Here is an 18861-nt window from a genome sequence, read left to right as displayed (position 1 = left end):
GCAACCCTGAATCCATCCTTCCTCGTCACTCTCCACATGAAATTTATATTCAGGTCCTGTAGTTAAGCTTTTCCAGGTCTCATCACCTTCAATGTCATAATCTTAACCCAAGCCACCATCTGCTCTTGACTAAACTACTGTTACAGCCTGCTAAGTTGTTTCCTCACTTCCAACCAGCAGACCAATGTATTTTGAAAACATGAATTAATCCAAATCACGACTCCAATTAAAATCCTCTACTGCCCTCCCATTGTACTTAGAAAAATCCAAACTCCTTACCATACCCTAAAGCCCTCATGAATGGATCTCTTTGACCTCGTCCCTACCATTCTCCTCCTCCTGGCTCACCACACTCCAGCCACTTTGGTCCTCTTTCCTTCGGAAAACACGCTATTGTCTGCCTTTCCACTTACTAGTCCCCTGCTGGATTTTCCCTCCAGCCCCACTGTTCCATGGCAGATTCTCCAGCTTCTTTGGGAAACGTCTCTAAATGAGCTATTCCACCTGGTTCTCTATTACATACACTCTGCTTTGTGGTCTTCATTGCACTAATCACCTGAAACCCCTGTTTCTTAATTTCTGTCTCATCTACTAAACTGTAAGCTCTGCGGGAGCAATGACCTTGTTTTTCTTAGTCACCAGTTTACCCAACGCATACCACAGCGCCTGGCGCATGATGACAGTGTTCAACACGTATTTGTTGAAAGAATATACAATAATAAAAACAATTACTGTAGCAGCAATTTCCTGACTGCTTTATATGGGCCAGACATTTTGATCTCACCTTCAAAATAACCATGTGAGTTAGATATTAATTAGATCTACGTTACAATGAAAATGAAGTTAAGTAATTTTCAGTAAATTAACTTGGTTAAATTATTTAACCTGAGATGATTTCTTTGTTCCACTGTTAAAATAACAGAACCAGGATGCAAATAAGGGTTTTCTTGGGCTTTAAAATCCTCATACTTTTGTTATCCCAGTGACTCCTTTTTCTCTAAGCTTATTGAGGCATAATTGACAAGTAAAAATTGTATATATTTAATGTGTACAACATGATTTAATATACGTACACATTGTCAAATGACTACCACAATCAAGTAAATCAGGCTAATTAACACATCTGCCACCTCACATAGTTCAGTGATTCTTTTTTTGGCTTAAACAACACACAACACACATTTATTTCCTCCAGTTCTGAAGGTTGGGAACTCCACGACCAAGGTCCCTCCAGGCTCAGTGTCTGGTGAAGACCCACTTCCTGGTTCACAGACTACTGTCTTCATGCTGTGATCTCACATGGAGGGAAGGAAAAGGGTCCTCTCTTAAGTCCCTTTTATAAGGACACTAATCCCACTCATGGGGGCTCCACCTCATGACCTAATCACATCCCAAAGGCCCCACCTTCAATTCCTAGTGCTAATGACCCTCCCATGCTAACCCAGCTTCCCCCACAGTGAGCTTCTCTGACTGGAGGGAGCATGTCAGGCAGTGTGCGATGTCTTACCATCATGACAGTGCTTCTCAACTTACCATGGCAAATATTCTCTGCTGTTATACAAAGAGAAAAGAGACAAGCGCAATGGAAGTTAAATGGCTTGCTCCCTAGAGCAGCGGTTCTCAACCTGTAGGTCGAGACCCCTTTGGCGGTCGAACGACCCTTTCACAGGGGTCACCTAAGACCATCCTGCATATCAGATATTTACATTACGATTCATAACAGTAGCAACATTACAGTTATGAAGTAGCAACGAAAATAATTTTATGGTTGGGTCACGACATGAGGAACTGTATTTAAAGGGCCAGAAGGTTGAGAACCACTGCCCTAGAGTGACTTAGCAAGGAATGAATGACATTAGTGGAAAGGGCTCATAGGGCCAGAATGTTTTAAAGGTATCCTTCCTTGCCCTAGCTGGTTTGGCTCAGTGGATAGAGCGTCAGCTTTCGGCCTAAAGGGTTCCAGGTTTGATTCCAGTCAAGGCACGTGCCTGGGTTGCAGGCTCGACCCCCAGTAGGAGACATGCAGGAGGCAGCCAATCAATGATCCTCTCTCATCATTGATATTTCTATCTTCCCTCTCCCTTACTCTCTGAAATCAATAAAAATATATTTAAAAAAATAAAGGTATCCTTCCTTGGTGTGGGAGACAAGTCTAAACGATTTTTAATGTACATTCAAACTCAAAGTTTACACGTCTGTCCTGTACCAACAATTTTACTTGTCTAGTCTTCAACAAGCAAGCAAATACATGTATTTATTATCTATTGCTTCAAAGACTGAGAACTGAAAGGAAAAATGTGATTTGGAAACCGCCTTAATAAAGAAGAGAAGTCATAATACCTCCCATGTTTTAACCACACATATTTCCTTCCTCCTACAGAGTGTTGTGTGACAGGGAACCATGTTCAACCTGTAACCACCCTCGCACTGCCCACAGTTAGAGGTGCTGAACAAAGGTAAGGAAAGAAGATGGCACAGTGCTGTGTAGGGTATACCAAGGCATACGAAAGTCCTATTTTATAGGGTTAATGAAGCCCTGGCCAGTGTTGCTCAGTGGTTAAAACGTTGGCCCTCGAACCAAAAGGTCATGGGTTCGATTCCTGGTTAAAGGCACATACCTGGGTTGCAGGTTCTATCCCAGACCCTGGTCGGGGCATGCTTGGGAGGCAACCAATCAATGTGTCTCTCTCACATCAATGTTTCTCTCTCTTTTTCCCTCCTCCCCTCCTTTCATTCTCTCTGAAAAGCCATGGAAAAAATATCCTCGGGTGAGAATTAACAAAACAAAACAAAAAAAGGGGGGGGGGGCAAATACATAGCTTCCTGGCAAACAGGCCTATTTTCAGATAACATCTGCAAAGAAGTCAGAGGTTACTTGATTTCTTGTAAGCCAGGGGGAATTTGACTAGGTATGATGGAACACGAGGATTGTGCTTTCAACATACACCAACATAGAAAAATTAGGGTAATTCTTGAGTTGAATAATGGATTCATCTTTGGTGTCTTTAAGTTATTCTCTCACACAAAGAACTTAAACATAGATGTAATTTATAAACAGCTTTCTCAGGAACAGATCTATTGTATCCACTACAGTGCATCCATCTATTTTCAGAAGCCATGAACCAAAAAATTTTTCCATCAGTTTTCATCTAAAACTCTTTCTCAAAGTTATTCTGAAAATTTCTAAGCTATCATTGAAGAGTGCCCCAGTGTGCAGAATAAATGCCATTCCCCTTCCTCTCACAATCTGCCCCCATCACACAATCAAAGTATGTCCATGTATGTCCTTCTAAGTCAATTCACATGTGCACCTACTGTGGCTAACCCTAGGCTCATCGCATCCCTTATCCTCCTGCGTTGCCCAGTGACCCTGAACACCCTGGTGTGGAGACACACTCTTTCTGACCTCATTCACTGCTCCCTTTCTATCTCTTTGCTTCTTCCTTACCCTCATTCCATCCATTCCATCTTTGCCTCCTTTCACTTCTTGGTATTTTTACTTCAAAAATTTCTGCCACTCATGAAACAAGAAAAGTCCTTTAGAAATATGATCTAGTATTTGAGTACTTTTTAATTTGGCAAGAAGAAAAAAATGGAAGTCCATGGGTCAAAGAGGCAACTGAGGTAATAATCTATAACTAAGTTTCCCAAACAACTCAGAAATTTCCCAGCGTCATGGGAATGACACAGTTCAGATCAGGGTCAGCAGGCCTGGGTTCTAATCTACCTTTATCAATAACTGTGATTCTAGCCAAATGATAACTTCTGGAAACTTCATGTTCCACACAAATGTTTGCTCACCTTTAAATTTTAAATGTTCAGAACAGTACTCTTCTGTTCCTTCACAATGTGAAGATAAAATGTGAAGTAGAGGTATTTTGGATACTAAAGAATAATATTCAACAATATTTGCTCTTGTTTTAGAGACAAGAAAGTAATAGAAAAATTAAAATTGATATTAGAAACGTAACAATGAGTGTGCTACAAAGGACTAGAGAAAAAAGTGAAGTGCTATGAAATAAAAAAGGGGTGGGGCAAATGGAAAAGAAGTCTCACATGCCACCCAATACGTATGGGGAGTGAAGCACCTTTTATATGATGAACTAGAGGCCCAGTGCATGAAATTCATGTATGGGTGCGGTCCCTAGGTCTGGCCAGCGAGGAAGCACGAGCGTCTGGCGTGGAAGAGCAGGTCCCAGCTGACCTCTGGGCCCTGGGCAGCACCTGGGCCCCCATGTGCCCCCTTCCGCCTGAGTCACAGCACCCGAGTCCCCACACGGAGATGCGGTGAGCGTGGCCAGACGCCACGGGATGGGGCACAGCATGGGCCTCGGAGCCACACAGTGGCACTGCACGGAAGCCGGGCGGGCAGTGCGCTCTCTCTGGGCCGGCCTCACAGAGCAGCTCCTATGTGAACCCCGGGGAGCCCGACCGGCCCCTGCGGTCCTGGCTCACCTGGAAGAGGCCACCACATGGGTGCGGGGTGGACTCCTCGCAGGGGCCCTGCACCTGAGCATGGGGGTTTCCCCAGAACGCAAGCCCTGGCATCCCGGGGGAGGATAGCAGGGGGAGTGAGAGGGAGCTTGGCCACCCCGTATTCTCACTGCACCTCCACCCCATCACCCCTGCCCCCAGGTAGCCGGCAAGAGATTGCAGCGTATTGCTGACACCCGCCATGTTCGGTGCCGACCCCTGGTGGTCAGTGCACATCATTGTGAGCGGTCGAACTCCTGGTTTCCTGGTCAAACAACTGCCTGAGGGGACAATTTGTATATTAGGCTTTTATTATATATGATGAAATAAAATGGCAACATCATGAAACTGGAGTTAGGAAGAACCTTAGGATTCACCTAATAAAACCCACATGTAAAATGTTAATTCTCTCTAAATACCCGCCATTGTCCAGCCTCTGCTAAACCAATTCCAGATCAGGGCATTCCTCCCTTGGCAACCATTTCATGATCTACATAACTCTAACTGATACAGCCTATAAATATGCAGTCAAAATGGTTCAATGGAAACAAAAGAAACAAATAAAAACATCACATCTAAGTTTACCTTCATTTACTAAGGATACAGAGACCAATATTGATTGCTTTGGGATCAGAGTTTTTGATTTTTTAATGAAAATTTAAAAAGGTCTAAAAAACATTATGGACTTTGGTTCAAACAATTTCAACACATTTATTTAAAGCCCCTGTCCCCTTCCAACTCCCCCTGAGATGACCAAGGAAACAAAAAGTAGGGAAACAATTAGTGCTAGAAAATGGGGATGGACACCACCCAAGCATAAAAACTAAGCCATTTCTCTAATAAAGTAGAGGCAAGACCAGATTGAGGGACAAGCTGGCCACCCAGGAGCTGTGGAAAAGCCCAGTTTGAGAGAAAGCAGAAGAGGGTACAACCTCAGTTCTGTGGTATTCCTTCAGAAAACAAATCCGGTGTCAGAGCCCACGGACTGCAAGCTCCTTGGTGTGAGTTACCCTCAACTCAGACCTCATGCTAAGTGAGGGACCACTGAAGTTAGCTCCTAATCAAGGGAATTGCTCCAGTCAGAGATGGGGAGACGTTGCCCAGCTCCTTCTGGACTACTCAAATACATAAAAGAAACTTGGTCAGCTTCTCAAAAACAGAGAACTCTACTACAGCCATTGCCTTTGGCTATCTCTGGCTGTCATCCACTAACCACTGGAATGGAATATGGCAAAGCAAGACTGAAAGAAAGCTAACACTTCCTCTGCTTCCTGCATTTAGGTTTGAAAGGCCTGTTCATGGGCTCACAGCATCTTTGACAATCAACTTACTCACTCAAAACAGACCTCTTTATAAAGACAATCAGAGAAAAATCATTGGACTGTCTGTGAAATAAGAACTATGAAAGTTCTCCTATGAAAGTGCATTACTACAAAAAGAGAAAACAAAATATTTCTAGTGTGCCTTTTCATCAAAATTCAAGAAGACACTGAAAAGGAAAAAACTGGAGGTCAGATAAAATTTACTCTATATATTTGTTATGAAGAGGCAATGAGAAACACGTCAAGCATCCAATTCAGAGATAACACAAAGGAGGCATTTATAGGAGGCCTATTTTATCACCTGCATTTGGCCTTGTAAAACAGAAGATAACCTGTAAGTCCAAGTTTCCTGACTCATAATCCAGGATCCTTTCCATTTGTAGTAGGTATTTTAGTAACCTCCCCAGCATCTGTTACTTCCTTTCTCCTTCCAACAGGCCCACTTTTGTTTGGTGATCCATGTGTAGACTTTGTTTGGTGTGCTTTGTGGAAAGCTGACTCAACCCAACTGGACTCCTGGCTCTAAGCCAGGCAGTTCAGCACATTCCATTTCCCTGGCTAGAGTGACAGGTGTAGGGACAGGCACATGACCAAAATTAATTAACTATAAGAATCTTAGGATTTTTGCTGGGACAAAGATGAATGCAAGAACAGCTAGTAGACATCTTGTGCCTATGCAGAAAGTCAGTCTTAGGGGGAAGTCAACGATAAGAAAAGAAGAGCAAAAATGAAAATGAACCAACTCCTTGAAAACAGGGCTGTCCCTGCCTCTTCTCTTGAAGCCCAATCTGCTTCAAGGCTTCTCAGTCAGAAGAACCAACATACTGCCTTTATTATGTCAATCTGAGCGGAGGTTTCTGGTCAATGTAACTGATAGCACACGACTATCACATGCCCTTACTTCTCCAACCCCAAAACTGACAAAGTAAAAAATAAGACCTGAATTATAACTTTACATTCATCCTGTTAACTTAAAAATATTGTCACAAACAAGTTTGTTGTGTAATTGCATACAGCAAAACCATGTAAAACAGAGGGCACGGAATCCTTAGTCCACGGCCCTCCAAATCCTGATTGGCTTCTTTGCTTTAAATGGCAAACTGAGAAAGAAGGTGTCAGTGCTGCTGCCATCAGAGGACTGAGCCGGCTTGGTCTCTTCTGCCCGACACTGCCGTAGTTGACTACTTCTACCTGTAGTTGTGGATGACAGGCACTGTTTCCTATTCCTCACGTCTAACTTTGGAAGTGAGAAACCTCACTCAATATTGATATACTCAGGAAAAAAAATCACATGGTTGAGTCAATCAACATTTCAAAAGCATCGTGTTGGCAAAAATCGTAAACAATGAATATTTTTCATACTTGCTTGATCTCATTAATATACACACATATATATCAAGAAATATGTGTATATTTATTTTTTTGGCTATACTGTTTCAACAGAAATCTTACCCCTAAATACTTTAGCATGCATCTCCTTGGAATAAAGACATTCTTGTATAGAAGTACAATACCATTATCACATTAGATATATCTACTATCTAATATCTAATTGCAGGTTATATTCAAATTATCCCACTTGTCCCAAATGTCTTGAATAGCTGATTTTTTGAACCAGAATCCAATCTATGTTTATGTACCGTATTTGCTTTATATATATCCTTTATATGTGTCAACTTGGGGGGGAAATGAGGCTCCATACATTTACTTTTTCCAAAAGTATTTTTACTGATTTTGAGAGAGAGGAAGGGAAAGGGAGATGGAGAGAGAAACATCAATGTTAGAGTAAAACATCGATCGGCTACCCCCCGTGTGCCTCCCACCGGGGATCGATCGAGCTAAAACCGGTGCATGTGCCCTGACTGGGAGTCTAAACCATGGGACAACATCCAACCAACTGAGCAACACTGGCCAGGGCCCAAAATATTTAACACAATTCTTCTGGTCAAGTATGATAGTTCTCTCCACGTTTGTTCCCATGAACTCCTGGAGAACATACCCAAGGGAAAAACCTACCTGGGGGGCTGAGAAGCTGAAGAACTTCAGTGTGTTCCATAGTCTGTAGGAAATCACTCAGCTCTGTGACTGTACAACCTTTTTCACCCAATAGCTTCAGTAAACATAGGCTTGGGCTTCCTTCAGGCTCCAAGACCTTAAGAGAACATTGCTCCAAGTCCAGACAACTGAAAATAATGAAATTAATTCAAGTTAACAATTTTCTTCAATACTAGAGGCCTGGTGCACGAATTTGTGCATGGGTGGGGTCCCTTGGCCTGGCCGGCAATTGGGGGTGATCGGGGCCATCTCGTCCAGTCCTGATCAGGGCCGATTGGGGCTGGCTGGCTCGGGGGAGGGACCTCGGGAGGTTGGTTGTGGGAGTGCACTGATCACCAGGGGGCAGCTCCTGCATTGAGCATCTGCCCCCTGGTGGTCAGTGCGCATCACAGTGACCAGTCGACTGGTCGTTCGGTCGCTTAGGCTTTTATATCTACCTATCTATATCTATCTATATCTATATCTATATCTATATCTATATCTATCTATATCTATAGATATAGATAGATATACTAGATAATATGCCTGCTCTATGTTTGGACCCAGAGGTGTTGTAGAAAATAAATCACAGGGCATTGAGTGGTGAAAAACTATTTACATTATGAATGCTACTGTTCTTTTTTCATTCTTCTGCCATCACCAGGGATTCCTCTTTATTCCCATGTCCAACTCGGCTTCTATGGCTACTAAATTAGGAGAATGAGTGAAATCTAGAAACTTGATGTGTGAGAAATCTGGCCTTGATTTTGATTAAAATTTTTACTTTTAACTTGGGAATAGGAAGAGCAGATATATTTCTCTACTCTTTTTTGTACTTATATAACATATAATGAAAAAATTAACATGAGTATTTATGTGTGTACTCACATGAAAAAAAGTAAGATACAAAACAGTGTATGTCCTGTATGATACTATTTTAATTAGCAAGAGTATGTGTTTGTTCTTATATATACAGAGTTAACTTTGAGGAAAAATCTCCAAGAAACTGGTAGCAGTGCTGACTTAGAGAAGGGACCAAGGGAGCAGAGCTCATGGCTGGAGGATTCACTTCTCACTATAAAGCTTTTTGTACTATTGAACTTTACTATGTGCACTCATTTTTTTCAACAAGTAAAAAAACAGACAATTGAGAGAAACCAAGATGGCGGCATAGGTAAACACCTGAAATTGCTGCCTCACACAACCACTTCAAAACTACAACTAAAAGACAAAACGGACATCATCCAGAACCACAGGAAGGCTGGCTGAGTGGAAATTCTACAACTAGAAGGAAAGAGAAAAGCACACTGAGACTCAGAGGAGGTGTGGAAGTAAAGTGCAGAGATACGGAGACGCACGCGGAAAGGGCTGGCAAGTGAGGACTCGGTTTTTTTTTTTTTTAAATTTTATTTTTTTATTTTTTTTTATTGCTAAAAGTATTACAAAGGGTATTACATATGTGTCCTTTCCGCCCCCCTCCCCCCCCGCCCTTGACAATCCCCTGGCCTCCCTTAGCAGTTGTTTTTTTTAATCGGGAGGGAGACACAAGCTCCCGACTGCTCTGAACTCCAGTTCCGGTGAGTCTCTGGGGACTCAGACTCATACGGGGAGAAACTGGACTGTCTGGCAGAGGGTGGAACTCGAGGGCGGCTTTCTCTCAGAGGTGCTTGCAGCAATTACCATGGAACACTGAGACCCGGGGCCTCTTGGGGCAGGGCTGAGGATCAGCCATAGCTGTTTGCTCCGCCCTGTTGATTCCCTGAGACCCCGCCCCACCCAAGCTGTGCGCAGAGGCTTTTGCATATGAATGGCCTGGCCCTTTGCAATCTAAAATTACCTAACAAACTGCAGCTGGGTCAGAGAGACCCAGAACATCCAAAGAAGGCCCAAGGCCCCACAGCAGCTTGTACTACTTCACAGCTGGGTCTCATCTGGGCACCTCCAAACCCCAAACAAAGAAGAGGAATCTGCAGATCTCTCCGTAGCTCCTGTTGGGTAGCCTCAGGCAGAGGCTAAATTAGCACCTTCTTAGAGATCCAAGAGCCAGTGTACCCAGTGGTCAGAGTGGGACCATCCAGATTACAACTCCTCAGAACCATAAGGGACATACTCAGGGGGCAGACTCAGTGAGCACCAAAGCCCCACTGAAGCAAGTCTTGCCCATAAGGGTGTCTCCAGCACAGAAGTTCTCCCACTGTAGACACAGCTGATTCTCACAGCCAATTGGCCTGGAGGTCAATTCCTCCCAGTGATACCAACAACAAGGCTTAACTACAACAAGATTGTGCACACAGCCCACAAAGGGGTGCACCAAGGGTGTCCACCTCAGGTAATTGGGGAGGCTGAGCCACTGGGCCCTATAGGACACCTAGCACAGAAAGCTACTTTATCAACACAGGGAAGCAGCCAAAATGCGGAGACAAAAAAAACAGGTCACACACGACAGAAATGGGAGGAAAACAAACTACTGGATACAGAGTTTAAAACCACGGTTATAAGGTTTTTCAAGAATTTTCTAGAAACCGCTGATAAATTTAGTGAGACCCTCGAGGATATGAAAAAGGACCAACTAGAAATTAAGAATACACTGACTGAAATAAAGAATATTATACAGAGATCCAACAGCAGACTAGAGGATCGCAAGAATCAAGTCAAAGATTTGAAATACGAAGAAGCAAAAAACACCCAACCAGAAAAGCAAAAAGAAAAAAGAATCCAAAAATATGAAGATAGTGTAAGGAGCCTCTGGGACAACTTCAAGCGGACCAACATCCGAATTATGGGGGTGCCAGAAGAAGAGAGAGAGCAAGATATTAAAAACCTATTTGAAGAAATAATGACAGAAAACTTCCCCTACCTGGTGAAAGAAATAGACTTCCAAGTCCAGGAAGTGCAGAGAACCCCAAACAAAAGGAATCCAAAGAGGACCACACCAAGACACATCATCATTAAAATGCCAAGAGCAAAAGACAAAGAGAGAATCTTAAAAGCAGCAAGAGAAAAAAGTCAGTTACCTACAAGGGAGTACCCATACGACTGTCAGCTGATTTCTCAATAGAAACTATGCAGGCCAGAAGGGAGTGGCAAGAAATATTCAAAGTGATGAATAGCAAGAACCTATAACCAAGATTACTTTACCCAGCAAAGCTATCATTCAGAATTGAAGGTCAGATAAAGAGCTTCACAGATAAGAAAAAGCTAAAGGAGTTCATCACCACCAAACCAGTATTGTATGAAATGCTGAAAGGTATCCTTTAAGAGGAAGTAGAAGGAAAAGGTAAAGATAAAAATTAGGAACAACAAATACATATCTATCAACAAGTGAATCTAAAAATCAAGTGAATAAATAATCTGATAAACAGAATAAACTGGTGAATATAATAGAACCAGGGGCATAGAAAGGGAGTGGTCTGACAATTCTCAGGGGGAAAGGGGTGTGGAGGGTACAGGAAGAGACTGGACAAAAATCGTACACCTATGGATGAGGACAGTGGGGGGGGGGGGTTAGGGCAGAGGGTGGGGTGGGAACTGGGTGGAGGGGAGCTATGGGGGAAAAAAGAGGAACAACTGTAATAATCTGAACAATAAAGAATTAATTTAAAAAAAACCAGACAATTAATGCGATTGACATTCAAAGGACTTGTAAGTGCCCGGAAATACCCTAACACAGGGGGCAGGCAAACTATGATCTGTGGGCTAAACCTGTCTAGTCACCTGATTTTGTAAACAGTTTGATTGGAACACAGCTATACTAATTATTTTATGTATTTACAAATGTATATGGCTGTTTTCCTATTCCAACAGAGAGCTGAGTAATTTGTCTGCAAAGCTGAAAATATTTTTAATTTGGCTCTTTATAGAAAAGTTGGCAAATAGTAAGTACTCAATAAAAGCTATTGTTATGCAATAAAAATATGGGAATATCAAAAGAATATGAAGGTCAATTTCTTAATTATGTTTGTTTCTGGAACTGTTTTAACTTTACCTTAAAAATGTTTTTGAGTAGCTACTATTTTGGTAACCTCATTTTGTCCTTCAAGGCCTCCTATCATTATATTAACGAGGTATTCTTTTCTAAGTATCCTAGTTAAATTTATATATTCAATAAATGTGAATCTCCACAATATAGATGATCCATTCCCAAATTCTGCACTGCAGACCAGTGGCAGCACAATAAATCCATGGTAAAATGATGAAAATAAGGACAATAAAACTGTCTTTTACTCAAAGGTGGTTTTTCTATATTTTTAAGTGTCCTTTCATTTATGAAATAATTGTGACCACAATAGTAGCATAAACAAAAGCTGATGATGCTATTTAGCCTTTTATTTTATTTTTTAAATTTGTTTTGTTTTTTTTTAAAAATATATTTTATTGATTTTTTACAGAGAGGAAGGGAGAGAGATAGAGAGTTAGAAACATCGATGAGAGAGAAACATCGATCAGCTGCCCCCTGCACATCCCCTACTGGGGATGTGCCCGCAACCAAGGTACATGCCCTTGACCGGAATCGAACCTGGGACCTTTCAGTCCGCAGGCTGACGCTCTATCCACTGAGCCAAACCGGTTTTGGCAAGCCTTTTATTTTGTAAAAATTTATTTTACTAGTCCTTGTAATGGCCAGGTTAAGGAACCAGTATTAGAGACAATGTAAGGATTACCAATTTTTTGAGAACATGAGGTTTATAAAAACAAAGACGCTGTGTGCTAAATATGACTCAGAAAGGTTATCAGAATCTGATACATGAAATTAAGAAGCCATCTCATCAAATGCAACCAAGTGATGCTTTAATTAATGTTTATACTTATATAGAGAAAATGAAAAACAAATTGTCTTTTTCCCCACAAAATAAATAAAGATCAAACTGAAGTCGACAATGATTTATCTTCCAAAACAAGAGGCACAGGAGAAAAACAAATTTCTCTATCTCCTTTCCTTTTACTAATTTTCCACACAGGCACTGGCTTTCAACTAAGATGTTCCTTATACATACCCGACTTTTCGTTCTTTCCTTTTTTTAGTTGCATTCCTGTAAGATTGTGCTTTGAAGTGGTTTCTACCAGACCTAATTTGGAATTTCTGATTTAATTTAAAAGACTCTTATTGAACAAAATGGACTGCTTTTTTTAAAAAAAATCTATATTTATCTTTACTTTTACAAGAATATAATCAAAACATATTCGCCCTTTAAGGTACAAAACATGGCACCGCTTTTAGGTTCTTTTGCTTCTCTTCTTGGTACATTTACTCTTTGGAATCTTTATTCCTTAAGTCAAAAACTACTTATTAATCAGCTAAAATGGGCCAGCCTTCTTCCTAGGTATTGAGGATACAGCAGCAAAATTCCCTATCCTCCTGAATTTTTCTATAGGAGGATACACACACACACACACACACACACACACTTACTTCTCTCTCTGTATATCCAGCCACCCAATAGTCATAGGTGCTTTGGAGAAAAGACAAAGCAAAGCAGAGTGACAGGCAATACCAGAGCAGAGAGCAGATGTAGGGGGTAATTTTAAATGACATCATCAGAGAACTCATTCAGAGGGTGACTTTTAAGCAAACATTTGAGGGATGAAGGAGCAAGTCATGTGGTTCATCTGTGAGACCACCTAAGTTGAGTAAACAGCGGTACAAAGACCCTACTGTGTTCAAGGAGAAGCAAGAGGGCGAGTTTGAATAGAGTAGAGAAAGGGAGGGAGACAATATAGGACAGCAGGTCCAAGAGTTAAGTGGTAGCTCAATGGTGTTTTCACTGAGTTGTAAGCAGAGGAAGGATAAGAATGGATTTAATGTTTAAAAGAATCATTTGGATTGATATATTGAGAACAGACTGGGGTGGGACAAAGCAGGAGGAGAATTTAAGCAGCTACTGGAATAATCCAGGTGAATGACACTGGTGGCTCACCCTACTAAGTCTAGAACAGGGGTCCTCAAACTTTTTAAACAGGGGGCCAGTTCACTGTCCCTCAGACCGTTGGAGGGCCAGAGTATAGTTTAAAAAAAAACTAGTCGGCTGCTAAGCAACAGGGAGCGGTGGCAAAAACACCCGGTGGGTCGGATAAATGTTTTAGGCGGGCCGCATGTGGCCCGCGGGCCGTAGTTTGAGGACCCCTGGTCTAGAAATTTAGAAATCTATGAATCCAGAATGATAGTATTTTGGATCTACACTGTAGGGACAGCAGACAGGATGTGCTTAGAAAATGGATGTGGTGAGTGGAGTCAAGAAAGACTCCAGCGACTGGAAGGGTGTAGTTGCCATTTAGTTAGAGGCAAGAAACTCCAAGAGAAAGAGGTGTATGTTAAGCTTTAGACATGTTCCGTTTAAGATGTCTGTCATTCAAGACATGATGGCAAATAGGCTTTTACACAATGTGAATGGGGAGTTCAGAGCAAAGATATGGATTTAAGATATGAATTGAGAGTAATCAACCTAAACATATGTATGGTCAGATTAAAGGATAACCCTAAGCAGGGGACTAGGTGAAGTGTGGATAGAGACACAAAGCCTGAGCCCTAAGGCGACAGACAGGAGGAAAGCTTTTGTTCCAGCCTTTCACACAAGTTCTCATTCCTTCTACAAACTCCCAGAGGGCAGGGTTTCTGCAGCCACAGGAGCACCTCTGTACAGCAGGTGCACAGAGAATGCCCGGTTTCCTAGGTCCATGTTCTATAGCCCCATTCCTAAGCTCTCTCAGTCAAGGATTTTAGGCAGCTCTGTCATCTTTGGGGCTTCCATGTTCTATGCCAGAATTTGTGTAGCTTGGGCAAGACACTCAGAACCTATGCCTATCTACAAGGACAGCAAGGAGTTTCAATATTAGCTCAGTCTGGAATGGAATTAGGGCATTTCCATATGTACATGGTTGTGGGAAACTAAACTACTGTATGCTAGGATTAATTCTCAGTCATCAATAGCAATCTGAAAACATTTACAATTATTCCTAATCCCTGATGGACAGTTTTGAAGAGGCTCTTCTGGTTTATTTATTCTCATCTGGTTTGAGGAAGGACATATAGAGTCAGAAACCTGTGAAAGGAAACAGAATAGGCCACCTTCTGAGGTTTTAGGACCGTGACCCAGTGACCCAGGGGAAAGCACTTCACATTTTCCTGGTAACTGTTACCCACTTGGACTCTCACACTACAATTCCTAGGTTTGACTCTGGACAAGACTTCCCTTAAGACCCTTTACTGTTATAGGTGCTCTTCTGCCATTAGTTTGAAATGACTTTAAAATAACTTCTTGTCTTAAGAGAGTAAGCATCACCAGTTTACCTTGCCCCACCCCAGCTGCCACTCTCTAGCCCCCAAGTTCCCAGTGCTAACCTTTCGTTGTATCAGCTGAATTCTGATTTCAATAGGTATATGAGCTTAATGTTACCCAATTCACCAATCTTCAGGGTGCCCCGACCCTCCTCACCACAACCAACCTGCTATGAACTAACCTTCAGCATCCTGGAAGACTGGCGAAACTCCAGCTGTCTCTTATCAGACTTTCCACCCTGAAATTCCCAGATTCTACAAATACATGCCCTTTGTTGTTTGTCACCTCTTGCTAGGCAACTGCCCTTCTCTCTCTACTACTTTCACTAGAAATGTGGCCTCAAATTTTCTGTTAGTTCCCCCGAAGAAAGTTAACACCATCCTGTAGCCTTTAACAGAAGCTGACTGAGGTCGTGGGGAGGAAAACTGGACACCTGATGCTAGGTATCCACTATGTATAGACTCCATCAGCCTTCCTTCTTCAGTGGCAGAACCTTACTGTCTTCCCTCTCCTTCATGACCAAGTAGGAGCCCTTTTCAGGAAAGAGTACTAGATAATATCACAAATTAACCAATCACAGACCTAATGATCTGACCCCCAAAGAAGACAACTTTGTACAGAAATTTAGAAATCTATGAATCTAGAATGATAGTATTTTGGATTTTCTTTGCATAGCCAAAAGCAAAATGTTTTTTTTCCTAGGACAGAAGAAAATTATGCCGTCTATCTGCTCAACTTTGTGAGCTTACCACACTTGCTCATTCCATCCTCTTATCGTAGTCCTCTACATAATCCCAAATCATCACTACTCTGGTTTAACCCAAACTCTGAAACTTGGGGTTTTTGTGAGGATTAAAGTAGAAAATGCACGTAAGCACTTAGCACATTGGTATCTACTAAGTGCTTAATAAATGAAAAAATTTTGTTATTATTATTCACACCCAATATAGCACTTAACATGTTATTTGTGAATGTTCCAGAATGACAGTCCATTAAGTCCTTATGAATAGGAGATAAATATTTGTCATCTTTTTATCTTCTGAAACTTCTAGCAAATAATAGGCATGCAATAAATATAATTTTAAAAAATCCTCACCCGAGGATATGTTTATTGATTTTAGAGATAGAGAAAGAAACATAGATGTAGAGACAAACATCGATCAGATCGTTTGCCTCCCTTACATGTCCCTTTTGGTGTATGGGACAACACTCCAACCAACTGAGCCACCCAGCCAGGGCTAAATATAATTTTGAATGAATATCTCTCATCTTAATTCAAAAGTATTTATAGAGTGTAAGTTCTGTGCATGATACATAGAATCTTAAGCAATTATTGCTGTTCTCAAGTTTATAAAGAAGTACACAAGTAATTATAGTAGAAGACAAAGTTTCGTCATATGAGAAGTTAAAAAAACTGCTAGGGGTTTAAAGGCAGAGCAGAAGTGTAAGGATGGCATACAGCAGTGGTTCTGAATGTGGTCTGGGAACCCCTGGTGCAGGTCTTGAGACCCTTTCACATGATGCACAAATCAAAACCATTTTTCAAAGTAACATTAAGATGTTATTTATCGCCCTAGCCGGCTTGGCTCAGTGGATAGAGCGTCAGCCTGCGGACTAAAGGGTTCCAGGTTCAATTCTGGCCAAGGGCACATGCCTGGGTTTTGGGTTCGATCCCCAGTAGGGGGTGTGCAGGAGGCAGCCAATCAATGATTCTCTCATCATTGATGTTTCTATCTCTCTCTCTCCTTCTCTCTTCCTCTCTGAAATCAATAAAGAAATACATTTTTTAAAAAAAGATGTTATTTATCTTTTTCATTCACTCTCTTAAGGAGTGTCTACTGGAGTATCTGGTGTTCCATGACCTGCAACAGTGCAACAGACTGAATGCAGAAGCACACAAAAGCAGCCAGCTCTCTGCAATCTAGCCAAGACATTAAAGAGATTTGCAAAATGTGAAACAACGACACCTTTCTTTTGTTTTGGAAAAGTTTATTTTTCCACAAAAACATGTTATTTCTGTTAACATGTAATGGGTCAGTCCTCTTAAATGAGGTAACACTTTAAAAACGTCTTACTTTTAATGTCTAATATGGCAAATATCAGTGTATACTAGATGTATGTGATGTACAGAACCCACATGAAAAAAACTCTCTGGGGTCCTCAATAATTCTTAAGAGTTTAAAGGAGTCCTGAGACCGAAAGTTCAAGAACCGCTAGCACAGGGGGGCCCAAGCCTGGCAACAGGGAAACAGTTTCACATATAACTTAGTGCTCACGGTGAAGTCAAGAAGCGAACCTGATGAGCTCGTCTGAAGACGGTGCGTTTAGTCTCAGTCTTTCCCACCATCCTGCTCTCCCTACATAAAAACCTTCACGATCAACTCCTGCATCCCAAACCCTTCCCTCCCATTCTCTCTTTACCTGCACTTCTTCCTAACCTGCTCTAGTCTCCAGGTCCGTGTCTTTCTCCATTCTAAGTCCTTGGGAATCACTGCCCTATCAGAATGGTCTCCAGGGGGCCTTCTGCTCTCAAAATCCTCCCAGTCCACGTCCACTTCTCTTTCAGCTCAAGGGGAGGGGCGCAGCGAAAGGGTGTGAACGCCGGCCCGCTCGCTCGCATTCCCAGCACTTTCCCGGGGAAAGCGATGGGAAGGCCAGCGAAGTTCTCCCACGCACACCCCCCTCCTCCGCGCTCCGGCCACACCCGCGGCCCCGCACCGTCCCGTGCAGCCACGATCTCTCCAGCACCAGCCCGGCCCGCTCACCCGTGCCCCCCCGCCCAAGTCCGGCCCCCGTGACCTCGCCCCTGCGCCCCGGGCCCCTCACCTCAGCCGGAGGCGCCCCCGGCTCCCCGCCAGCTCGGCCAGCCTCCGCCAGCCGCGGCCCTCGGGCGCTCGGTCCAAGCTCCCGCTGAGCCTCCGCAGCAGCGGCTCCGGAAGACGGTTGAGGGTCGCGCTGCCCGGGGCGGGGAGCTGCAGCCCCGAGGGCGCGACCAGGGGCAGCTGCGAGGCCGGGGGCGACGGGGCCTGCGGCGGCTCCCCGCACAGCGGCAGGTCCCGCGCCGGCGACGCCGCGACGGCCGCGGATCCCGCCGGCCACATCGCGGTGTCGGCCCCGGCGCACCTTCCGCTCGCCCCGCGCTCGCCCCGGCGCCGCGGAGGTAGGGGCGGAAGGACGGAACGGGCGGCACTGCACCGCTCACGGAGGAGGAAGCTCCGCTCCCCGCCCCGCCGAGACAGGTTTGCTGGGGGAGCCGGGGACCGACCGCTCCTGCCGGGACGAGGGGGCGGGGCTTGCCGGGGGCGGGGCCTCCCACTGCGCGCCTGCGCAGGACCGCGCACCCGGCTCGCCCTCCGCGTTGCCTAGGCGCTCGCTGAGGCGCGCGCTTCAAACCCCGGGAGGTGGAGTCCTGGCGGAGCAGGAAGGCTCGGGCGGTTGCCGCTGGAGGAGGAAGCGGTGGAGGAACTACGCCCGGGCGGCTCCACTCGGCGAGGAAGCCTGCGGCGTCGGGGCTTCCCGAGACCGTGGGAGGAGGATTGCCACGGAAGGGAGCGCAGGGCTCTGGGTCGCCAACCCCGGCCGCTTGCACGCAGTGACTTGCGTGTGTCCAGTGACGCCACCAGCACCCGCATTGGGCAACCTCCGCGGAGGCTTCCTTGTTTTAGGGATTGATGTGTGTGGCATTGTTAAAGGAAGTGGTGCTAGATATCCAGATAAAGGAAATAGCCCGAAATCTGTGCCTAGACAACACACACACA

The 18861-nt window shown here is 43.8% G+C and overlaps 1 protein-coding gene across 2 annotated transcripts in view; it reads right to left on the bottom strand.

Annotated features, from left to right (window-relative positions):
- Positions 1-18334, bottom strand: part of MALT1 (MALT1 paracaspase) — a 53329-nt gene extending 34995 nt beyond the window's left edge. For both annotated transcript variants that reach the window (XM_070420375.1, XM_070420376.1), the window contains exons 1-2: positions 17930-18334; positions 7812-7978 (exon numbers count right to left, since the gene is read on the bottom strand). In XM_070420375.1, the coding sequence (XP_070276476.1) occupies positions 7812-7978; positions 17930-18204 (442 nt within the window). In that variant the 5' untranslated portion in view covers positions 18205-18334. The remainder of the gene's footprint in view (positions 1-7811; positions 7979-17929) is intronic.
- Between the last annotated feature and the right edge of the window lie 527 nt (positions 18335-18861).

This window comes from Myotis yumanensis, unplaced genomic scaffold, assembly GCF_028538775.1.
Source record: "Myotis yumanensis isolate MYYU_CA2020_CCGP unplaced genomic scaffold, mMyoYum1.0.hap1 SCAF_7, whole genome shotgun sequence".
NCBI classification, from domain to species: domain Eukaryota; kingdom Metazoa; phylum Chordata; class Mammalia; order Chiroptera; family Vespertilionidae; genus Myotis; species Myotis yumanensis.
Note: the sequence above shows the minus strand (reverse complement) of the source record. Positions and strands in the feature narration are given on the sequence as shown.